This window comes from Rhinopithecus roxellana, chromosome 18 (assembly GCF_007565055.1).
Source record: "Rhinopithecus roxellana isolate Shanxi Qingling chromosome 18, ASM756505v1, whole genome shotgun sequence".
NCBI lineage: Eukaryota > Metazoa > Chordata > Mammalia > Primates > Cercopithecidae > Rhinopithecus > Rhinopithecus roxellana.
In genome coordinates, this window is record NC_044566.1 from 45938802 (window position 1) to 45965024 (window position 26223).

At 38.2% G+C, this 26223-nt stretch overlaps 1 protein-coding gene across 4 annotated transcripts in view; it reads right to left on the reverse strand.

The window, feature by feature from the left end:
• The window catches only part of LRCH1 (leucine rich repeats and calponin homology domain containing 1), a 211534-nt gene that overhangs the window by 12461 nt on the left and 172850 nt on the right, over window positions 1-26223 (reverse strand). For 3 of the 4 annotated variants that reach the window (XM_010358099.2, XM_030922141.1, XM_010358098.2), the window contains exons 16-18: window positions 17460-17569; window positions 11543-11680; window positions 6566-6643 (exon numbers count right to left, since the gene is read on the reverse strand). In XM_010358099.2, the coding sequence (XP_010356401.1) occupies window positions 6566-6643; window positions 11543-11680; window positions 17460-17569 (326 nt within the window). Of the gene's footprint in view, window positions 1-6565; window positions 6644-11542; window positions 11681-17459; window positions 17570-25639; window positions 25745-26223 lie in introns of all 4 variants that reach the window. The other variant, XM_010358097.2, reaches the window with a different exon arrangement.

Consider the following 26223-nt stretch of genomic DNA (forward strand, 5'->3'; position numbering starts at 1 on the left):
ACAAATGTTACGTATATTTTACATACTTTGCTACAATTTTGTCCTCTATTTTGGCCTGACTGCTAAGCAGCTACGCATCATGGAGCAACTGAAAGATATTTCTAAGTTAGAAGTTTTGCCTCACTTGTGTCTGAAGTTAGCTCGATACCCTCAGTTAAGTAGGAATACTACAAAATTAGGTTGGTTGAATAAGATTAAAAACGTTCTAATTTTCTTTTATTAATGAAGTTAGAGATACTCTTAACAAAATATTTTTAAGATGAATAAATCATGTTATATGTATTCAGATGTTGCATCTTTTCTCAGTGGATCTGGAGAAATCAAGCTATCACTGTTAGAGTTCTCCCAAGAATGAAAACAGCTACACATAAATTGGATTTCACTGGGAGACAGATGCTGCTCATGGATTAATAGATGAGGAAACATCTAGGAAAAGTTTTCTATTGCAATAAGAATTTTCTGTTGCAATGTTGAGCTTGACCAGGGAAATCCAAGCAAAGCAGTCATAAGACAGAAGGCTGATAGGCGAACTGAAATGTGATTTTCACAAAACTAATATTTTCATGTTAAAAGCAGACGATTCTGTATTCAGCAAGTATTTCAATCCATTTCCCAGAACTCTAAGGAGCATGTCTGGTCTGCTCTCTGGCAGCACCATCAGACAACTAGAGTCAGATCAACTTTGCAGTTTTCAGTGTACACTCCTCATGGGGGCAGGCAACACACACCATTGTTCTCATACAGGAAAAAATTTCGTGATGCCACAGACTCTGGGCTTAATTAAAGTGGGTGAGACCTAGAGTGACAGCCTATAGTGGTTAATTTAAATTAAATCACAATCTCTAAAGAAAAAGGAATGGATCTAAGACTGTCAGGTAGGCAAAAATCGGAAGCACCATGATGAATGTGTGTAGTGTGAGCTGCTGTGGCCATCTGAGAACTGCTCTCTGATTCAACCCTATGTCACACAGCCAACACTCACATTTCAGCCCTTGAAATGGGGCCATGAAGCAAACCTGGGCTGAAATTCCTAATTTCTGACCTGGGAGGTTCTGCCCTTTGTGCTTTCCAAAATTTAGCCTTACTGAGAGGGACGTAGAGATTATACTTTATTTCTTTATGAAAATTAAAATTGGAAAATGCTAAAAAGAAAGGAAATTTAAAGAGGCAAAATTTCACCATGTGTTTACAGAGCATTTGTAATCACTGCAAGGCATTTATAAAACACAGTTAATTCACTAGAGTCCCCAGAGGCAAGTGTGGATGCTAGTGCCCATTATAGTAAACAAAAGTCACAATCAACAAAGGTTAAGAAATTCACTTAGGTTGCACACAACCAGAGTGTGTGACCGACATTACTACTGGATCAGGTTCCCCAAATGCTATGGACACAAAGAGAAATGTAGATAGATCAGGCAGTTCAGGGTGTACTACAGTCTAAATTCTAAGAGCTAAACATATCTAGGCAGAAGTTTTATTTAAAACTTTGGAATGTACTTTACTAATATAATTTTAATATAAAAAGTCAATATGCTTACAAAGTATTTTTTAATCTAAAATATCTTAATACAAGAATGTTCATCATCATTCTGCAATCTTTAAAGCCATAATTCAGCAATGAGGTATAATTTGGCAGGGAGAGGAGAGAGGTGGGGAAGGATTTCCAGTCTTCTCCAAATATATGACAACTAATTGCCAGTTTTATGGACTTAGAGAAAGCTAAATAGGAATAGTTTAGAAATCAGTTGCACCCTTTATAGCTAGAAAAGAGCCAGATTGGCTGTTTTCAATAAATTATGAATTTAAAAGTTGATGTTAATAAAACAATAAACCTGTCTGATTATTCACCCTTAGAATTAACCAACATAAATGGAAAATTAAAATAAATCTAGTAATAAGAATCTCATCCTTCCACAAAGTGTAGTTATGATTTAAATTAACACTAAAGTCATTGACTTGGGGAAGAAAAAGAGGTATAAGGCTCAGAGAAGATAAGGGACCCATTTCTCTTATTCTTAAGATTAAAACAAAAACACAGTAGCTTCCATGTATAGATTGCCTTTCAAAAACAAAAACCTCAATCAGTGGTATGTGTAATTTCCTAAACCCTCACAACAGGTGTAAAGTGGGAACGGTATTACGACTTTCATATATAAAACCTTTAACACAAAAAATGCAAATATGAAAGTTACAAAAGATAAGGAAAACTCAGTCATAATTCCACTTACATTGACACAATCATCATCAGCATCTGAATGTACTTTAGGGTTTTAAAACTCCCTTTGGCTGACGCAGAAGCTCAAGGATGCCAAGTGACCTGCCCTTGTGCATGTGGAATGGAAACTTTCTGCTTCCTCCAGCACTCTGAGCTGCCCAGATAGGCAGGAAGGAGCCCTAAGCTGTCAAGGAGTCTACCACTGTCAGTTGAGTTGTTGCCTTTAATCTTCTTCTCTATCTTTTCTCTGGAAACAGTAAAGAAGATGAAGGGCTGAACATTTACACAACAGAGTACATTTCTATTCTAACTCCCCTCATCTAAAGAGGGCAAGTCTGTTAAATTAAGGACCTCAAGCCTTACAGAAGTTTGAGACCAAAGTTACCTATGTAACACTGAGTAGAAAAATTTCCCTGGTGAACCAAATACATCTCTATTTCCTAATTTTTTGATGCTTCATAAATTAGATTTCTTTCAACCTGAGAGAATACTAATAAGAGCCCTAAAATATCCCTAAATTTGGATCCATTTGAAAACCTCCAACAGTCAACCATGAACTGTACCAACGATGAACATGTAGCCAATCTGCTACATAGAGGTTAGAGGTCAGGAATCTCCAAGAGCACTCAGAAAAGTCAAAGGAAGCCCCAGTGTGTCCATTAAGAGCCTCAGGGGGTCAAGGCCTAATTGGAGTCAGATTCTTAGGTGATGCAAAAAAGATATCCCAAAAAATTTGGAAGCCCACCAAGGCCTGTCTTCAAGATCAAGTTGATGCTTGCACTAGAGGTCGAAGACAGCTGCGGAGTCTGACCACTAAGCATCAACACCACAAAGAGATGTGCGATGGTACGTAATGCTGCTTATAATCCTGAATGTAGCCAATGTGAAAATGTTGCATTTACGATTCAGCCACACCAGAACTACTGTCTTCTACCCTGTTGTAAAAAGTGGGCTTAAAATACTACCAAGGGCTGGGCACAGTGGCTCATGTCCATAATCCCAACATTTTGGGAGGCAAAGGTGGGAGGGTGTCTTGAGCCTAGGAGTTCGAGACCAGCTTGAGTAACATAGTGAGACCTCGTCTTAAAAAATCATAATACATTTTTTAAAATGTCATGGAGGGATAGTCTTACCCATTAACCTTTACGATTTATTCGGTGAATTTAGGTAGCATACTGCCTAACCTGCATAGATACATTTCCTGGATATTAGAGAAACTACAGAGTGGTTCCAGCTGCGGAAGCACAGAGAAGTGTGTCATGAACCATGACCCACCCTGGAGAAAATGCCTGGGACTGTGTTTATGGGGACTTCTAAAGAAAATCATTTATTATTCTTTCCATCCCATTTTCTTACTTTACATGTAATAGTTTAACTAAATCTGCTCAGCTACTGTATTCCATCTATATGAACGTGAAAAAATTATACAAACTGCTGACCATGACTTTGGTTTGTAGTTTCAAACTGTGATTCTATTACATAGGACAACAAGTTTTAGGCTTAAGAACACAGCTGTGACTTTTCAATATCTACAGGATGATTTATCATCGTCAATTAGATATTTAGCTTCTAAAATGCAGAACTCAAGATTTCTGTGGCTTGTGTGTGGTTAGATAAGTTATAGATAGAGAAGTAGAAAAAGCTGGCAAATTAGAGGGAGGTAACAACACTGACTACTAGGAAATCAATGAGTATTTTATTTCTCAAATATTAAGCTTGATGCAACAAGAAAAAGTAATGATATGGGTCCTCTTTTTTTTAGGTCTTTAAAAATGTCTTTTAAAATGTCTAATTGTAGATGGAGAATTTCTGCAAGTGGTCTCGTGATATAATGATCTTTTTAGTGTAAATCATCAATTGTACTGTGCCACATACACACTCAGACATCATTCCCTCCTAGGTAGTGAAGGAAGTATAAATATCTAAGGTGGGGTGGGGAAGTCATTTGGTCCCTCAACTTAGTGTCGTATTCCTAAGGTAAAAACATTTCACGTACTCTATGAGATGAAAACATGTTGTTTTGAGTATACAGGAAAATGCCAATTGCCTTGCAATAGGAATTTCTGATTTGTCACTAAATATTCTTCACTTACTTTAACATTCTCATTAAATAAGTTCAACTGTTAATACAGTTTTTGTCTAGTAGCAGTGAATTTAAATTCTAGTCACCAGTAAAATGCTATTGGATTATCCATCAGGATAGATATATATGTGTACACACACACACAGCAAACGTGAAAATCACCTTGGCCAGGCGCGGTGGCCCATGCCTGTAATCCTAGCATTTTGGGAGGCTGAGGCAGGCGGATCGCCTGAGGTCGGGAGTTCGCAACCAGCCTGGCCAACATAGTAAACTCTGTCTCTACTAAAAATACAAAAATATAGCCGGGCATGGTAGTGCACACTTGTAATCCCAGCTAGCCAGGAGGCTGGGGCAGGAGAATCACTTGAACCCGGGAAGTGGAGGTTGCAGTGAGCCGAGATCGTGCCACTGCACTCCTCCAGCCTGGCCAGGCGACAGAGTGAGACTCCGTCTCAAAAAAATAAAAAATAAAAAGAAAGAAAAAGAAAAAGAAAAAAAAGAAAATCACCTCAAGCCTTAAAAATAATTCCAAAAATATACTAAATGATACTAAACATAGTTAAATGGGACACTGCCAGAAAAAGATCATTTACTGCCTGGATTTGAACCTTCTTGGGAGTTATAAATTGTACATTAGTGCCAGGGGCATCTGGAGAAATGATGATAAATTTTGCTCTGGATTTTTATAGTAATTTAATTTCCTTTTCTCCACTTTAAAAGGAAAGCTTAATTACCAATCTTTACTCACAATAATTGGTTAAGCGCATTTCCATTTTATTTTATATTACTGTAAGCCAAAAAAACATTGATGAGATTTAAAAACCACAGGGAGTTAGGTCATAACCTAATGACCTAAAGCACTGATGAAGTGCTTTCTAGCACAGACACGAATAATTTATCATCTGAAGCTTGCCTGAGAGTTTTGATTCACACATGGGAAATCTTACTAGCCCATGACAGAATCGAATCATTAGAAAAGGTATGCAAGTGCGTTCACATACATATTCAAAGCCAAGAAATGTATAGGCAATAGTAAAATGTACACACACAATAGACACGCAGATTATAACATTGCTGAAAGCAGAATAGATCACAAAGACAGTCCATTATATAAAATTCACACTCTTTATAAAATAAATTTGTAAGCTTCCTTGTATTAATGTAGCTCTTAGAGATGTTTTAAATAATGCTCTTCCTCAAATAAGATGAGAAGCCTACCACTATCCCCCACCTCTGAATCCCACCAAGCTGAAAGAAAGGAAGAAAGGACAAAAAAAGGAAGGAATGATGGAGAGAGACAGGGAAAGGGAAAAAAGCCTTTGTCAATCTCAGTAATTCCTATCACTGAGTAGAATTATATTGAAATATAATTCTTTATATACTCAAAAACAGTATCTCGTGTATTTTTAAAATTGCTTTATCCCTGGGATATTGAGAAAGAAGAAATCATAAGAAATAAACTTCTATCAATTTCTGTTTATCACAATGAGGATAAACTTCTCAATTTATAAGGCTACTCCATATTCTGAGTGGATTGCTTCATGTCTGCCTAAGAAATCAGTTTATGTTACTAAAAGCAAAGTCTTTAACAGCCCGCAGCTATCTGCCTGAGGCTGAGGCTGGGTCTGAGGTCGGAGAGAGAAAAAATAGCAAACTACATGTAATTGAACTGCCTATTGGGCTCAAAGCAAACTGAAGGCAAAAATGAAATGCAAATAATTAACAAACCGTAAAGCAACACACAAACACTGCTATCATTAATGATAATGATTAGTGCTAATAACAATAACCATAATATTTCCAATGTTGATTTTTTTAATCCACATATGGAAAATACAGCTACAGGGAATGATAATCAACAATCAGTAGGTCTTTGCTTAAGAGCCTGGGATAAGAAAACCATCAGCTCCAAAATTCTACTCTATGAAACCTGAGAGAAGATTCACTTGCAGCCTCAGCAACTTCTGTCCTTAAGAGAATCAAGCGGATTAAAAATTTTTTTTCAAGTCTGAAATTTCACACTTACTTCAAAATCTTACATTATTTTACTTTCTCCTCAGAATTGAACATATTGCATAGTCATTTTAATTTCAGTGAAATAGAGTAATTTAGATTAAAAGTTTATATAATTTATTCAACATTATTTCTCAAGAAAGGTTGAGACAAAAAAGCAAGTGCAAAGCTTTGCATCGATTCAATGGTTCAAATTCATATATTAAATAAAATTTTTACTAGAACACAGTTATATGAAGTAAGTTTGATTTTACCTCTGGTACTCCTAATTTTCGGCATGCTTCCAGAAAGTTTTCCACATTTCTTCTGCATTTGGCCATGCTAAGTTTGGGCTATAAATGCAAATATACAGAAATAATGTATTATTAAAAGAGAAACCATTTTGATAACATGTTAAATTTTAAACTTTCTAAATGGCACAAGCAATACATGTTTATTGGAGAAAAAGAAGATAACACATAAGCAAATAGAAGAAAACAAAATATCACCCAGAAACATCCATCTTAGATTAAAAACTGTTGATATTTTAGATTATATTCTTCCAGACATTGTGTTCGTATGTGCATAAATATACATATATGCCTGTGTATATATAGATGTATGTATATCATGTATATACACTGATGCATATGCATGCAAAATTTTCTGCATACATATGTATATATGTGTATGTTTATACTGTTTATATATATGTACATACACACGTATGTATAGTTTTTATGGGATCATACTGTTGTGTAACCTGTTTTAGTTTGCCTGAAGTACACCATAAACATCACTTTATATATATATATAAATATATACAAATATATTTGTATATAAAGGGTTTAAATTCACTAGACCAATTAACCTCCTTCCCACCAAAGCCATGGATATAGAGGCAATATCACGGTAAACACCACTGAAAATGGTGGATGCTCAGGACTTAACCAAAAGCTTCTCACAATTGTATTAACCTTGGCCTCTGAGGTGTTGGGTGGGTAACAGGCACATTTCACATATATACTACAATTTTTACATGGTATGTTTTGAACACTTTGCTGCTAAATTGTAATATTCCTCTACTATTTTCCTTAGGAAAGAAAGCAAGAAGCATGCCTGATTCCAACAGGGTAGGCGGAGGAGCCACAGTGATAAAGACTGGCCTCATCCTGCTAATGTGAGAATGACGGGATTCATTCCATCTTACAGGAGCACAAAGCAACTATCCCCAAAATCTAATTGTACATCATTTACTCAATACAAAAAGAAAAGCCCTGCTAAAACAGAAAGCAAGCCTGTTGTCCTGTGAAACAATGTAAGTTGAAAGCTAAACAAATATTCTCCATCTTGATTAGGGAGGAAGTCACGTCCCTCACATGGGTCCTGCAAAGTCGCCAGCAGCTGCTTGGCTGGTTTTGCCCAACCCCTGGCATGTCTCAGGACAAGGCCACTGCATGAAGCCTTGTGCAAACAGAAGGAGCAGACCTGAGGAACACGACATGAAGATAACAGAATGGTCATGGACCTGGCACATAAGGTACCAAGAGGCATTTCATCATGCCGAGACCCCAGCGTTTGTCTCTGATTGTTTGGGCCCGTTATCTTCCTTCATTTACTTATGATTTAGGTGAGTCTTTTCTGAAACTCCAAAGATGCCCAACATCATTCCAAATACTTAGGTCAGCCCCAAAGAAGTTAATGGAGACTGTGTTTCAAGCTACAGAAAGATAATTCTCCCTCTTTGGGAGTGAGGGAGGGCGTCTTCGAAGATTGCTCCCTAGCTTCAGGTAGAAAAGTACCTGTGACAAACGCAATGGTTAAAGCTTCAACCTCACCACTGGTCCAATAATTAAAAATTACACCAATTTTACCAATTGGAATGCCAATGTTTTGCTTATCAAATTGTCAGAGACTGAAAAAAATTATTTTTCTAAGGAACAGTCTTTAAGCATATTGACAATGATAGTGATTTTGTTCACTACTATATTCCCTCAGTTTGGCATAAAAAATGGACATTAGTTTCACGAACGAAGAATTAGAATGCTTTTGTTGGTGATAATACTGGTAGAAAAGATGCTCTCATCCACTCCTGCTGGCAGACACAGTTGCATTTATTGCTTTACTACATACGGGTCAGACACCAAACTTGGTGCTCAAGATACAACTGTGAAGCCAAAGACAAAATCCCCAGGCTCACTTACCTCTAGAGCAGCTGGAAATATTAGAAAGCTAAAGGAAAGTACAGTATAATACAGGATAGTTCTTAATTGTGATGGGGTAGGCGTGACGGAAAATGAACAAAGGAAGAAACCCAGTCCTAAGGGGTTAAGAATGGTTTGTTTTCTGGATGCTGAAATACAGAAGGAAAGGGAGCTAGAGATGCTGAACAACCAAGGAGATCTGGGGGGCAGGTGGGACGCGGCTTTCTAGGCATAGGGAGCTGCCTGTGCTGAGCCTGGGGCGAACAGCAACGGCACAGAAGAAGGAAGGAAAGCAGGTTCCACGGCTACAGCATGGCTGGACCTGGTCCAAAAGGGCATCAAGATGCTTGGTGAAGAATTTTTGATAATTGGACATTTAGAAGTGGATATTTAGAAAACAAACTGCATTTCTAAAGAGGAAAACTACAATACAATAAAATAGGCTAAAATATGTTATAGTTAGTAAATTAGGCATTTATGAAGAATTTTAGGCTGGGCACTGTGGCTCACACCTATAATCCTAGCATTTTGGGAGGCTGAGTGGGGGGCAGATCACTTGAGGTCAAGAGTTCGAGACTAGCCTGGCCAATATGGTGAAAACCCATCTCTACTAAAAATACAAAAATTAGCTGGGCGTGGTGATGGGCACCTGTAATCCCAGCTACTCAAGAGGCTGAGGCATGCCTGAACCCTGGGGGCAGAGGTTGCAGTGAGCCAAGCTCATGCCACTGCACTCCTGCCTGGGCGACAGAGGAGACTCCATCTCCAAAAAAAAAAAAAAAAAAAAGAGAATTTTAATGACATGGGGAAATATTTAGGTTTCAATAATACATTTTAAAAATTACTAGACTATACAAGAAGCTCACAATTTAAAAAAACAACTTAATTTTACCCCCCCCAAAAAAAGGCTTCTAGTAAAGAAGACATAATGGCAAAAGCAACAGTGATTGGTTTTGGGTAGGAAAATAAAGAATGATTGTTTTCTTTTGCTTTCCTTTATTTTCTCTTTTTCACAAGTCACTCATTGTTTCCTATTATTTGTTTAATTTTAAAATTTTTATTTAAAAAAAGCAAAAAGGTGAAAACCAAAAGATTTCTAAAACAATGTAGCATTTTTCCTGAAGATAAAGGTAAATGGGTACACAATTCATAATGTCCTCTTACATCTTGTAAAACGATCATTATACATTGAAATTGCAGGCTCAGGTCTGTTGTGTCTGTCTCATAATTTGGGAAAAATTATTGAGAATCTGGCCCAAGGCTCAGACGACTTTATGGCAGTTTGGACCTCATTTGTAAAAGATACTGGAGGGTTTCGTATTGGATCATGGAACAGAATTTACTGTCCTACATGAAGGCTGCTAGAGGTAGATTTGAAAAAGAAGATAAATTGGTCTTTTTGTCCCCACTATGTTTCTGAGGCTAAAAAAGTGATTGAACCTTTGAAAGAAAAAATATCTTCAATATGATAGATAAGAAACTAAGATGAAATAAGGTCATTGGCTAATTTTTCCTTCTGTCAAGAGAAAAGAAAGTAGGACAAATCATGCCACTATGAGGCACTCCTGGGGACAGGAGAGGGCAGAGGAGCTTCACGTGAGCTTCAGCCCAACACACTGAGCCTCTTACATTTTATGAACATTGCACTTTTAGGGGGCTCCAAATTTCGAAAACTTGCCATACAAACACTAATGATAATAATGGCTTACATATATGTGTATATTACATCAAGTATCTTAATTCATACTTGCAAGAACATTTCCATTATAGAGAAGAGCAAATCAAGTTCAAGAGAGGATTGCCCAAAGTTGCATAGCCTTTAGAATTTTAATCCAAACCTTACATTCTTAACCTCTAAATTCTTCTGCCTCTCCTAACAAACAGCAAAAAGGGTGAGCAGAGATTCTTTTTTCTCTATTTGTATAAATCCTGTGTCGGTTTCAAGGACAAGTTTATCTGTGATTCCTCCACTTTCATCTGAACAACCATAAAACTGACTCTTTGGCTCTCTTCTAGTTCAAAACATGCTGTGATATCTAGGAAGAGAACCCTGAGTGCAGGCTCTATCTCCTCTACAGCAGAGATGAGGATTTGGGGGGCATTAAGGAGTCTCATTCATGTTCCCCTCCCCACTATGTCCCCCGCATCACCAATGAGTCCTTGAGTGCAGGGACTGATCAAGAAATTGTTGAAGTCATGACTGCTAACCAACCCCTTGACAGGTTATTCATAATGTTTTTTATAGAACGCACATCTTTTCAGGGCTATCCTAAAATCCTCGATGACGAATAGAGGAAAAAGATTCAATTTAGAAGAGAAGTTACCAACTAAAAGAAGCTTTCTGAAAGACTTGTCACTGTTTAAATAACCCCTTGGGAAAAAGAAATTTTTATGTTCCTATAGTCTTAAAGTTAGCACCTTGATCAGTCAATCATTAATTTCTTTTTCTTTATTTTTTTTCTTTTTCTTTTGAGACAGGGTCTCACTCTGTCTCCAGGCTGGATTGCAGTGGCACAATCATGGCTCACTACAGCCTTGAACTTCTGGGCTCAAGCAATCCTCCCACCTCAGTCTCCCGAGTTGCTGGGACCACAGGTGGGTGCCACCATATCCAGCTAACTTTTGTATTTTTCATATTTTTGTATGGTGTAGTTTTCTGTTTTTTTCCAGAGGCAGAACCCCGTCTTTACAAAAAAATACAACTCCTGAGCACAAGTGATCCACCTACCTTGGCCTCCCAAAGTGCTGGGTTTACAGGCGTAAGCCACCATGCCCGCCCAGTAAGTTATTTAAAGTGATTTGCTTGATATTGAAATAAAATTGTTTCTGTCATTTATATATTTATTTTAAAATAGTCTCTCATTTTACAGTGAAAATGTTGCTTCATTCAGAGCCACTGTTTCATTCCTTTTCCGCCTTATAATGGTTTGGGGCCCAGCGGAAAAGATTTGAGCAACGTCCTACTGACACCATTGACATCCTAAACCAACAACAGTGACCCCTAAAAGTCTGTTTTATATCAGTTAGTTTCCCTTTGGTGTTACTTACAACTGCTGGTGACGGGACATGGATGCTTGCAACCGACCGTGGGCGGATGTGGTTGACCAGATGGCAGAGGACAACACCATCCATGAGTGCTGCCCCCAGGTCTTCATGTAGACTGACCTTCAATCTCATCTCAATGCTCTGTTGGGGAAATCAGAAGGAAGTCAGTTGCTATGAACACTGAGGTAACTGTGGGTAAAATACATTCATGGGTATTTATGAACTGAGGCACTAATTTCATTATGGGAAATTAGGATAACAATGCCTAGAAAACAATGACATTATTTAACTGTTTCCAAACAGTATCAAAATCCCTCTTTATAAAAACAAATGTAGGTGAGTGTAAACTTTTTAATAAACGGAATGAATGGAATAATGGAATCACTTTTTGAGTGTGATAAATAAAAACCAAATCTGACTGGTTCAGGCAGTCTGCATGGGGCAGAAGAGGGATTAAGAAATGTTTTTCTCTGGCTAGCCACTGCGCCTGGCCAGAGAAAAACATTTCTTAATCCCTCTTCTGCCCCATGCAGGGATTACAGGTCCAGTGGCCAAAGTGCCTGTAATCCCAGCACTTTGGGAGGGCAGATCACCTGAGGCCAGGAGTTCAAGGCCAGCTGGCCAACATGGTGAAACCCTGTCTCTCCTAAAAACACATAAATTAGCCAGGCATGGTGGCAGGTGCCTGTAATCACAGCTACTTGGGAGGCTGAGGCAGGAGAATCACTTGAACCCAGAAGGCGGAGGTTGCAGTGAGATGAGATCACGCCACTGCACTCTAGCCTGGACAACAGAAAAAAAAAATGCTTTTATCTTGGGCAAGGCGTGGTGGTTCACACCTGTAACCCCAACACTTTGAGAGGCCGAGGTGGGCGGATCCCTGAGCTCAGGAGTTTGAGACCAGCCTGGGCAGCAGGGCGAGACCCTGTCTCTACCAAAAATACAAAAAATTAGCAGGGCGGGGTTATGTACACATGTGGTCCCAGCTACTTGGGGGACTGAGGTGGGAGGATGTCTTGAGTCCAGGAGGTGGAGGCTGCAGTGAGCCAAGATCATGCCTTGGCACTCCAACCTGGTTGACAGAGTGAGATCCTGTCTCAAAAAAAAAAAAAAAAAAAAAAAAAGAAACGCTTTTCTTTTCTCTTAGACTATTTTTAATTGATAAATCAATTTTTGTTCTTCTTTTAAAAAATTTAACTTTTGGTTTTTGAGATAATTCTAGATTCATACGCAATTGTAAGAACTAATACAGAGACGTTCCATGTACCCTTTGCCCAATTTCCTTCAACAGTAACAACTTTCAAAATAACCAGAATATTGACATCGACAAAGTCAAGATGCACAAACATTTCCACCAGCACAAAGATCCCTCGTGTTGCCCTTTTATTGACACATCCTCCTAGCTACTCGGAAGGCTGAGACAGGAGAATCACTTGAACCCAGGAGGCAGAGGTTGCAGTGAGCCGAGATTGCGCCACCGCACTCCAGCCTGGATGATAAAGCAACAATCTGTCTCAAAAAAGAAAATAAATTATAGACACATCCCCTTCCTTCCCACCCCGAAGTTCCTCTTCTACCTTGATCCCACTCTCCTTTCCTTCTGGGCCTCCCATGACATGAATGCTGGATCATTTATTACACTTCCACAGGTCCCGAGGCTCTCCGTCCACTGATTTTTCAATCTGTTTTCTCTCTGTTGTTCAGATTAGATGATTTCTGTTGTTCTCTCTTCTAGTTTCATTCCAGTTCTTTCCTTTATCATCTCCATTCTGCTGTGGAGCCCATCCACTGGGCTTTTTATTTTCAATAATGTATTTTTTAGCTCTCAATTTCCATTTGGTTTTTCTTTATGTCTTCTATGTATTTGCGGAGATTTTCTAGTTCTCTGCTGGGGTATTCTTTTCCTTTCCTTTGACCATGTGCATCGTTGTTCATTGAAGCATTTTCATCATGGCTGGTTTAAAAATATCTGTCAAATAATTCTAACATCTCTGCTGTGTTAGTGATGTCAGCTGTAGATTGTCTTTTTTTCCTACAGTTTGAGATCTTCCTCGTCCTTGGAATGATGAGAGATTTGCAATGGAAACCTGGATATTTTTGTATTATGAGACTCTGGATCCTATTTAAATGTTTTAGTTGTTTGTTTTTTTTTTTTTTTTTTTTTTGATACTGCTCTAGCAGGGGAAGGTGGCTGCTGCCATCTTGTTACTGCCAGGTGAATGTAGGCATCTGGGTTTCCCACTGGGTGTCAACTGGCCAGGGAGTAGGGGTAGGGGAAGGTGCCTCCTTACTGCTGAGTGGATGTGGGAATCCAGGATTCCCATGTGGTCTCCACTGAAACTCTGGGAGCAGATGAGCTTCCTTACTGATCAGTGGGGATGAAATTTCTGGCTCCTGGCTTGGTCTTCTCTGACACCACCCCAGCAAGGGGAGAAGTCTCACCTGACTCAGCCCTTGCTGGTGTGGGTGATGGGGGGACCACAGTATTTCCTGTGGTGTTCAGCTGCAGCAGCACATTTATGGTCTAAAACTTTTCTGTCTTGCTGGGCTGTCCCTTTCCTGGTTATTTGGTTAGAGAAAGTCGGCTTTTATTGTTGTTTTTCTAAAGTCTGTGCCCATTACTGTTTCTGGGTTCTCAGCGACTTCAGCTCCAAGTCTGGATACATGAGGCAAAAAGAAAGTCCCCTAGAGCTCACCACTATGGCGTCCCTCAAGTCTCAAGGACCCTAATCAGTCTGTCTTCTCTTTACCTTCCAGAATGTTCTTATGTTTGTTTCATTTATGTCTAGGGGTTTTAGGTGTACTTAGTGGGAAAAATAGGGAAAAGTATGCCTACTCCATCCTCTTCGAAGCAGAAGGAGACAAATCAATTTTCAGACCTTAACTAGGGCTTTTGCAACAAAAACTCCTCTTTTTTTTAAATTATACTTTAAGTTGTAGGGTACATGTGCACAACCTGCAGGTTTGTTACATATGTATACATGTGCCATGTTGGTGTGCTGTACCCATTAACTCATCATTTACATTAGATATATCTCCTAATGCTATCCCTACCCACTTCCCCCACCCCACGACAGGCCCCAGTGTGTGATGTTCGCCTTCCTGTGTCCAAGTGTTCTCATTGTTCTGGATAACAGCCTATGAAACGATGACTTGATTTGGTGATTTTAATAAATGGAAACTTGAAAACAGTGCATGTAATAGTGTTATATAAATTTCTTTCAGAAGTGTCCCGTGTGTGGACAATTTTTTTAGGTACTCTTTCAGGCTCTAATTTTATATCACTAAATTAAGCCATAAAATGATCACTATGACCCATGCTTAAGATAAAATTGTAAGATATCACTCCCTACGGGGAATATCTCAGCTTCTGATCTTATTTGCATAGATTTTATAAAGTTCACCTTCCCAGTTTACATTACATCCAGATGGTCCCGGCAAATGACAGAGGTTTGACTTTCTCTTTGTGTTTGCTGAATCACCCCAGTGGCTTCAAGTGGTGGTAAGAGTTTTTTTGTTTTCTTTTTAAAATTACTTCCTCCTGACTCTTTGCTAAACCATATAAAAAGTATCATCTGCTCTAACAAAGAGGCTGACCTATCCTAATTTAATTTAATGTGAATTTTGTTTCTAGGGCTCACTGCTCATTTGTAGAACTCATCGCTCTCTGAAACTGTGTTTATTTGTTTCCGTCTTATTTACTGTCTCTCCCCAGTAGATTATAAGCTTTGGAACAGCAGAGACCTTTTTGTTCTCTCCTACATCCATTACCTAGAATACAGCCTGGTAGAGAGTGACAGTCAATACATATTTTGCTAATGAAAGAAGATTTAACATCGAATCTACCTCCTCCAAGAATCTTTCTTTCTTTTTTGAAAAAATTTATTTTAGATTCAGGGGGTACATGTGCAGGTCTGTTACATGGGTGTATTGTGTGATATTGAGGTTTAGGCTTCTAATAATCCTGTCACCTAAGCAGTGAACATAGTACCCAATAGGTAGTTATTCAACCCTCACCCCGTCTCTCCCCTTTTGAAATTCCCAGAGTTTATTGTTTCCATCTTTGTATCCATGGATACCCAGTGTTTAACTCCCCCTTATAAATGAGAACGTGGTATTTGGTTTTCTGTTTCTGTATTAATTTGCTTAGGATAGTGGCCTCCAGTTGCATCCATGTTGCTGCAAAGGACATGATTTCGTTCTTTTTTATGGCTGTGTAGTATTGCATGGTGTATATGTACCACATTTTCTTTATCCAATCCACTGTTGATGGGAGCCTGAGTTGATCCCACGTCTTTGTTTCTGTGAATAGTGCTGTGATGGACATATGAGTGCAGGTGTCTTTTTGGTAGAACAATTTATTTTTCTCTGGGTATATACCTAGTCAACGGGATTGCAGCATTGAATGGTTGTTCTACTATTAGTCAAGAAGCTTTCTTAGACTCTTTTAGTTCATAGTTATGACACTTTTTTTTGAACATTAAAAACTCATGCAGCAATTCATAATGTGCTGTCTTTAATAGCTATTACCAATGTTTTCTTCCTTGGTGATTGACTCCTATACTGTTATTTAACCTTCCATATATTTAGGTATGATCTTCCTAACCTGACAAAAAGACCATGCAGGTAGACAAATACCTACAGAGTGCCCACTGGGAACTAAGAAATATGACAAGGAATAAGACAGCCATGGTCCCCGCCATCTCCAAGTTTAAGCTTCAGTGACACCCAGCACAAGACTTCCTCTTTGGTAGAAACTCAAATGATTTGCCTATTAGATAACTGAGTTAAAATCTCTGGTCGGTTTGGGGTATAAAGTGAGGATAACTATAAACATTTTTAAATTAATGTAATACTGCCGGGCACAGTGGCATGTGCCTATAATTTATGCCAAGCTACTTGGGAGGCTGAGGCCAGAGGATTACTTCAGCCCAAAAGTTCAAGGCTGCAGTGAGCTATGATCATACCATTGGACTCTAGTCTGGGCAACAGAGAGAGGCCCTGTCTCTTAAAAATTAAAAATTGGGTTGGGTGCAGTGGCTCATGCCTGTAATCCCAACACTTTTCTACTAAAAATACAAAAAATTAGCTGAGTGTGGTGGTGCACACCTGTAATCTCGAATTATTCAGGAGGCTGAGGTGGGAGGATTGCTTGAGCCCAGAAAGCACAGGTTGCAGTGAGCCGAGATCATGTGACTGCACTCCAGCCTGGGTGACAGAGTGAGACTTTGTCTCAAAAAAATACACAAATAAATAAAAATAAAAAATGAAAATTAATTTAATATTATTAAGTAAATAAATGACAGGGCATTAAACTATGCCTGAATTGAAATAGTGCCAGCATTTATATGTATGTATGTATTTTTTATTTACTACTATCTCATATATTCCTCACAAAACTCCACTAAGGTCAATTGGAACCATTCTTTTTTTTCTCTAAGAGACAAGGTCTCACTGTTGTCACCCAGGTTGAACTGAAGTGGTACAATCATAAATCACTGCAGCCTCCCATTTCTGGGCTCAACAGATCCTCTCACCTCAGCCTCCTGAGTAGCTGGGATTACAGGCATATGCCACCACGCCCAGCTAATTTTTGTATTTTTAGTAGAGATGGGGTTCACCATGTTGCCCATACTGGTCTCGAACTCCTGGACTTAAGTGATTAGCCTACCTCCACCTTTCAAAGTTCTGCAATTACAGGCATGAGACAATGTGCCTGGCCAAACCATTTTTTTTAGTACATAAAGAAACAGACTCAGCATGGTTAAGTGGCTTGCCCGACATCCAGCAGTCAGTAAATGACCTGGCTAGATTTGAAATTAGGACTGCTTGCAATGTTTCAAAGTCTATTTCTTAAAAATATAGAATGTTGCTTAAATTCTGAAAATTCTCCTTTAGTTACATAACATTTCTTGGGTACCTCACGAAGTTGTTCCACCAGCTCTTTCTCTTCTCTCATCTGCTCCATTTTCCTCCGGATTGTAAACTGTGGGTCTATAGATTCCAAATTTCTCTGAGGTCTTAGAAACACTATAATAGAAAGGGAAAAATGCCTTCATGTAGTGCCTTGTCACATAGGGCTATTCATATTAAAATCGAACAGTATTTTCATTTATCCAAAATAATTCATTTACCACTCAAAGAAACAAAGAAATTCCAAATCCACAAGAAAAGCCTGGCTCAAGTATTTTAAAAGAGACTACATTTTAAATTATACTAGGTTGAGTGGACTAACAAGCTGTATTTTTTGGTGATAATAAACTGAACCCAGCCAGGGCAAGGTCTGGGTCATTGGGACCGTTCCAAGTCACTGGTCTGACAGATGTCCTACTTCACTCATCTTCCCACTGTTTTCATTCTAAGTTTTTATTTACACTCAATCCTTTCATTAAATTCAGATAATTTATTTCAAATAAGGTTTTAGAATTGTTGTACGTATTTAAAAAAGCACAAGTTAATGTTTTTGTTGGCATCAAGTTTTTCATAAGCCTGAGTTAAGAACTAAGTGATGATTACATATTTGAGGGTGCGGTGGAAAAATTCTGCCTTCTAGACTGTCACTGACAGACTATCTAAAAAGTCAGCTCTTTGGAGACGAGGAAGGACTCCTTTTAGGAAGCCTGTCAAGATTAGAAGTAGCTGAAGAGCTCATTGTTGGCTTCAGGTTCTTGAAGTTACGAACTCCAAGAACAGTAACAGCGATGCTCCCTCTGAAATGAGCTGAGGAAACACATGCCCTTCCCTCTGAAGAAAAACATCTTGTAGAGACCGATCAAGAAGGTAAACCATGTGCTATGTATTGGAGAATGACTACAGCAAGAGTTTTAATTAATTTTTTAATGATCCAAAGCCCAGGGCAGATTTAAACTTGAATTTTTTTCTTCCTAGAGATTTTTATCCTTGCACCTAAGATGGAAGAAAGAGCTGTTCAGAGCCTTGGTTCCCCCATCCCATAGACTTTCAGATTGAGGTAGGGAGGGAAAGTCTCTTAGAAAATTCTGGGCAGAGAACTCCAATGTTAGAAATCCATACCACATAGAAGGCTGCACAGCGTACTGCAATTGCAAAAGTTTCAATCATGATCATTTAAACGATGCTGAATAAGAAAGAACGTGTAATATTTATTCTACCCTGACATACATTTCCTGTGGACCACTTTAGAAACTATTTCAATATTTCAGATTCCTAGAAATTAAATATGATTTACAAATTGAATACTTTGGATACAAAGACTTGAGTCCACTCGGTGTAACCAAAAGTCCTGTGCTCGCCTAACTACAATATTTTAATTTCCATTTGTGCCTTTGAACATGCATTCTCTTTCTCACATCTCAGTATTTTCTTTCTAAATTAGTTCTAAGATACTTGATTTCACATTCTGATGCTCTATGGAAGACGAGAAAGTTGACATATCTTAAATCGTCGACTTAGAGTTAATGGAGAAAGAGGATGATTTAAGGTACACAAGGCCTGTCGCCTTCTGGAATCTCAGAGAGGAGTCAGCTTGTGGCCTGAGGCCTCTGCTGGAAGCCACTGAGGGAAATCACAGGCAAAGGACACCAAAGGCAGTCACAGGAGGACTGTCACCAAGTCCCACAAAACCCAAACCTCACAGGACGTAGAACCAATTGCCTAAAAAGTAAAGCCAAGGTCAGTAAAAGGACAGAGTGACCAGGCAGGGAAAGATGACAAGTTCACAGAGAAAAGGAACTGAGGAAAACTCTGACAAATTAGGACTCATGGAAGAAACTGGAGAATGCATCACATTTTACACCATTTCAAGCAAAACCAAAACAGAAATATACAAAAAATGTAAAATCTAGAACTAATTTGCACCACCAAATTTACCAAAAAAAGGTCAAGAAATGCAGATACAGTTGGATAATACATATATATGCCAGCAAGGGGCGCCCCAACACCGTTTAAACAAATCAAATGTTTTCTTTGGAGCTGTTATTTTCCTTTGCCTTTTTTCTGGGGGGTAATCTTATCTAATAATATTTTCAATATGTTTTTATTGGCAGATTTCAATCTGAATATGAAACTATCAGGAAGTGAAATGAACCATGAGCTTTTGTTCAACACCACATTGCCTTATTAGAGCCCTATGTAAGATACCAGGATAACGAGATGGTGTCTGGGTTTTACTTTCCTGGCATCATTTTTAAATTTTGCATTCCTTTGTATCTTAAAAATGTAACATGCATCCATGGGCATTTGCTCTATGAATGTTAAGCAATCAAAAGTGTTTTAAAAACCAACTCAAATGTATTTTTTTAAAATGAACACTTCAAATACACACAAAATTATCAGAAATAATGACTATATCACTATTAGTTTTCTAAATGTATTCATTACTATGACATATAAGAGAGCTTAAGGCAATCTCTTTAGGCTCATAGTAAATCTACCAAGTACAAAAGTGCTTGGTTACTTTGCTGGGTTTGTTACAACAGAATGGCTTTACTGGAACCATTAAAGTACCTCTGATTAAATTACCTACAGTTTTTTCTTTTCTTTCAAGTCCTATTTAATAAATCCAGTGACCAGTCTGGGTCCAGGCTTCAGGAAATTGATCTACAAAAGAATTATTCTGCTTTTCCTTAATTTCTTTTTTTTTTTTTTTTTTTTTTTTGAGACCGAGTCTCGCTCTGTCGCCCAGGCTGGAGTGCAGTGGCTGGATCTCAGCTCACTGCAAACTCTGCCTCCCGGGTTCCCGCCATTCTCCTGCCTCAGCCTCCCGAGTAGCTGGGACTACAGGCGCCCGCCACCTCGCCCGGCTAGTTTTTTGTATTTTTTAGTAGAGATGGGGTTTTACCGGGTTAACCAGGATGGTCTCGATCTCCTGACCTTGTGATCCGCCCGTCTTGGCCTCCCAAAGTGCTGGGATTACAGGCTTGAGCCACCGTGCCCGGCCACCTTAATTTCATATCACTAAATTTCAAGAGCTCCTTTACTCAATCCAGAGGAATAAAAGTTTAACTTGAGGCCATGAGACAATATTAAGAAGCAGCCCCCACTATGAGCAAATCTTTTCAAGTAAAATGCTCCTGTGACTGCTGAAGTGTAAATAAGAAAAAAGATGGGTGAGAGAGCAGAGTGAGTGTGTGTTATGAGTGTGTTGAAAGAGATGAAGAGGTGGTGATTGGTTTTGGGGGGTGGGGGGGCGAGTGGAGAGACACAGTCTCACTCTGTTGCCCAGGCTGGAGTGCAGTGGTACGATCTCAGCTCACTGCAACCTCAACCACCTGGCTCACGTGATTCTCCCATCTCAGTCTCCTGAGTAGCTGGGACCACAGGCCTACACCACCATGCCTGGCTAAGTTTTGTGTTTTTAGTAGAGGTGGAGTTTTGCCATGTTGCCCAGGCTGGTCTGGAACTCCTGGACTCAAGTGACCTACCTGCCTCAGACTCCCAAAGTGCTGGGATTATAGGTGTGAGCCATGGCACCTGGCCAAGGTAGGCAATTCAAGATGAAGGAAAAAAATAAGTTCTGCTTAAATTAAGCCTATAGTTTAATTTACTGAATGTTGTATAAATAACATTTATTTTTATTTTGTTTTGAGATGGAGTCTCACTCTGTCGCCCAGGCTGGAGTGCAGTGGCATGATCTCAGCTCGCTGCAAACTCCGCCTCACAGGTTCAAGCGATTCTCCTGCCTCAACTCCCCAAATAGCTGGGATTACAAGTGCCCGCTACCACGCCTGGCTAAATTTTGTATTTTTAGTAGAGACAGGGTTTCACCATGTTGACCAGGCTGGTCTTGAACTCCTGACCTCAAGTGACCCACCTGCCTCAGCCTCCCAAAGTCCTGGGAATTCAGGCATGAGCCACTGCATCCAGCATAAATAACATTTAAAGAACAGAAAAGATTTGCACATATACGTAATTTATTTAGCAGAAGAGATTAAGCATGGAATCTGCAGAGTATAATGAAATGCTTATGTAGAATATCAAATTCATCCTCACAGATATCAGTCAGATTCCACTGATCTTTCCATTATTTTCTGCCTTTTCCTTCACTCTTTTCTCCATCCTCATCTCTGAGCTGGGAGTAGTAATCTCTGTCTTCTGTGAGCATATAAAATTATTTTATCTGTGTCTCTCCCATGGCACTCACCACTTTCTGTCTTACAATAGAGTGATATTTTGCTCCATTATGGATCTGTAAACGTTTATGTCTGTTTCCAACTTGTACCCTCTACTCCTGCCCCACAAAGCAGTGAGTGGGGCAGAATGAGTTTGTTGAATGAGTAAACGAAACAAGTGTTTCAAACACTCCCTCATTTAAAGCTCAGTCTATTTGGAGAGTGTCCTTGCAAAGATTATTCTATCCTGATAATCAGTCACCTGAGTTTTTCCTCTTATGAATAATCTCCTAAACTTAGTTTCCAGGTCTGAATGCATTAGACTCTGACATAAATGTTACATGAAAGCAGAGAGATTTTGGCTGTCTCTTTCAGAGCTGCATCCATAGTGATGAGCATCGTGCGTAGCACATAATAGGCACTCAGCAGATATTTAAGGATGTGTACAAGAAACCATTTACGTACTTGTTGTGAGAACATCTTTGAGTTAAGCAAAGAAAGCCCTGTGCTCTAAAAATTGCCGAAATGCACTTTCTCATTTAATTATTGCATGAAATGCACTCTTCATATAAGAAATACTTATACCTAAATTTAACTCAATGAGAGGAGATTCCTTCTCTGTGGAAACATGAAGTTTTAAAATTTAGCTCTCAACTTCTCTTTGGAAGTTAAGAACCTGAACTGGACATGATTTTTAAGATAGACAAACTCAAAGGCAGCAATATCTTGGCTTTGAAAAAATATCACGAACTTTAGATCCAGGCTACTGTGAATCAGAATTCTCACTAGCTGATTCATTCATTCCCTTCTGGTGCCTAAAATTGAACTGGACACATTCTGTGTCCTCAAAATGCTCACATTTCTTCTCTGGTCTTAGACAATTTACTTAACCCAGTGACTTTCAACCTTACTTGAACACCACATAACATCACATAAGAAGTAAAACAAATGACCAGTGCTTAGACTCAATGCTATACCAAATAAATTAGCATTTCTGACTATGGGGCCTAAGTGGCTATAGTTTTACAAAACGCCCAGGTGATTCTAATATAAAACCAGAGTCGAGAGCCACTAAAATGCCTCTTATATCCTCAGTTTCTTCATTTTTCTAATGGGAAAAATAATACCCATAGTGCAAGATTACTGTAAAAAATTAAGGAAAATATCTGCAAATTGGTACAAGATACATGGTTACTTCAGAGACTAATGTAAACTGGTCCATTCATCCATTCTCTGGTGATAAAGATTAATTTTCAATAAGTATAAAGTAGCACCTACAAATTCACTGCAAACGAAAGAGCAAAAATTACCCCAAAGAAGATAGAAATGGTTTTTAACTTCAAAGTGAAGTGAAGAGGAAAGATTCAATAAGAGGACACAGAGCAGTGGGAAAAGCAGAAGTTAAACCATCAGGTTAAAAACAGAGGTTAAAGCTGTCCCATCCAGCTCCGGGGGGGCCCGGACAACCCTACAGACAAACTTCCACATCCTCCTTCATCCACCTCATGGGGCAGAACTTTGAGGACTCTGAGAACTCAAACTCTCAAGGACCTTCTACCCAGGTTGCCAATTTAAAAATATCTGTTTGAAGAATAAGTTTTAGAGAAATGGGGAATTTAAAATGAGATAGAATGGGAATAAAATATTTGAAAGAATTTAAATAAAAGGATAGTTTTATATAAAGCAAGACAGTGAGCAAGGTTAAAAAAAAAAGGATAACTTTACCAAAAATAATAACTAAAAAGTATAAATAAAAGTCAAGTTACATTATGTTAGGTTGAGCTGGTAATAAGATGATGTTTATTTATAAAGGTTATTTACAAAGATAGCAGCCAATATTGAATAATGGAGAAAATATGAGGAAACAAAACTGATGTAATCAGCTTTGAAATGCCAAGAGAGGCCCCTGAGTAGGATCTTCTGCTTAAGAGGAACCAGTAAGAACAACATAAAAAGTAGTCTGTGTTCCTTTCCCAACATTAGCTCATAGACTTGTGAACATACAGTGCAGCTTCTTTAACTAAAAAAAAAAAAAAAAAAAAGCATTAGAAAATGTATTCAATCACAGGTCAAAGTTAAGAACAAAGAGAATGAAGATAAACATAAAAGTCAGATCTGGGAAGCTAAACAAATATTTGTAAAGACTATTGCTGTACAGAAAATTTTCTGTTGCCCAGGGCATAATAGAGACAAACTGCAAATACGAAAAAATGACAGTCTTCAAACATCTGACATGATCGACTGAACCATGAGTATTGAAAATGATGGCTTTATTATTATTGCGGTACAGCGTAACAACTGCATGTGAATTCCTGGAATTTTTACTCATAGAAAAAATAATTTAATAACTATTACAAGGTTATTTTATTTTTAGAAAGATTTCCACAATGACTATTTTCTATGGAAATTTAAGGATTTTTAATCAAATGAAGGCAGCCTGAATGTAGATGCAACAGAGATGATTCCAGAGTTAGGAACCCTGGCGCGGCTTCACCTCCACCTCAACCCCACATTGTGACCCAGGCGGCTCACCTCACCTTTCTGGTTTTAGCCTGTTCATCTATAAAGACAGTAATTCTACTGCTACATAAGAAGTCTAATTGTTTCCCAGCTTTTAAAAATAAAAAGTCCTTTGGTTTCAGATATCATTCCTAAGGAAATACCAAACCACACATAAATCTTTCATTCTAGGCTTTATTTCCTTTAAACAACATTAGGCCCATAAATAGCTATACTTTCTGAAAAACAAAAATGCCTCCCCTCCATTAGAAAAAAAACTTAAGTAAAGAAAAAGTTTATCAAGAAAGTTTCCATTTAGCCCTCTTCAACTTCCAAAATTTAAAACCGGATGGTATAAGGAGGGCCATTTGTTTCATAACTCTTGTTTTTTAATCCTATTTATTTTCAGTTTAAAAATTTAGAAATCTATGAAATATTAAATTCCTTTTATAACTACTCTGCCAAAGTATACATTGTCCTTCTCCATAAGGAAACTGTAGAAGCATTTTTGGTTGAATTTTAACCAGAAATCACAGCAAGTGTCTTAAATATATATATATTTCTAGGTATTACATATAACATACTTAGATGAAAAGAGAAATATTATCAGAAAACGTATCTTCCCATTGTATCTGCATTGTGGCTATACCCTGTACCTCACTACTCTTCCCTATAAATCACATTCTCTGTTTCATTTAAATTGACTGCAATCACTTTGTATTCTGAAGTAAAATGTTTAAAATTTGAAGACTTCAAAAACTAGAATGAAATTAGACTAGAATGGAGATGAAGATATACGTGGCATGTAGATCTAAATAATTACATTTTATTATAATCTCTTAGGCTACATAAGATTTAAAATTAAAAGATATCCACATGAATACTAGGTGAGTATCCTCGATTTTTTATTTACACATTTGATTCTCAGGCCAAGTTACTATCCTTGAATGTCAAAAAGATGAACTTATACTCAAGAAGGTATCAAAAGTCAAAACATGCCAATAATTTGGAAAAAAGAAGGCAAATGATTTATCTTCATTTTTAGAAATTTCTCCACATTAACATTATTTTCAATGTAATACTCTAGGATCAGCCATGCTACATTTTAATTACCTTAGATTACACGGTAAGCATAAATAATAAAATATCAAACTCTAAAACCATTTAGTTCAGATGCAGGAACAAGCAAAGATAAATCCAAATGTGCAAACCCCAAATCTTTGTAAACAAGCAAACAAACCAAAAAACCCAAGCAGAAAAGGGTAGAGAAGAAAGTATTATAATGCCTACCCCACATCCAGAATAGTCAAGTTAACTAAACTGGAGTTTGACAAACCGCTAGAGAACAATCCACATGCACTTTTCTGGACTTTACTTTCCAGGCTTATACATTATTTCTCGTACCAAGCATGCAGGTCAATATACTCTATCTTCAGCTGCACAGAGAGGAATGTTCAGTATACGCATTGGCTTATTAATGAGAACATTGGAGAATAGGTACAAAGCCACCTACCATTGTCACTGTCTCCTTCAGATGGAACACTGTAGCTAGAGCTGTCCCATGTCTGTGCCTGTGTAAGTGTGTTGAAGGAGATAGGAGGAAGAATGAGGGCTGGGTCTGCAGGGGAGCCAGAGAGCCAGTCCGCGTACAGTTGCACAAGGACCAGGAAAAACCAAAGGGGCAGCAGCATTTCACAAATGGCATAGGGTTTGCATGGAAATGAAGAGTGGATTTCATTTATATGGGGTTTAATTTCAAATGCACAATATAGAAGAATGAAAGATGGTGCATGGAATAAAAAGAATGATAAAAACTGAGTGTTAGTACCCATCAATCATACACTTTGCATGCAGTTCATATTGTTAATCTTAACAGTTCTGCAAGCCCACAGACTTAGAGTACTAATGAATCAGGTCAGAGGAAAGAAAGAGTACCCAAAGGTTAGGTAGATAAAAAGGCAAAAGACCCGCCAGATACCTTTCTCAAAGACTTTCTAAAAAACTAACAAAATGCGATTCACACACAAAAATATTGGTGACATAGAATAAAACTTAATATGTGTAAATATATCTATTATTTAGAAATAAAACTATTAT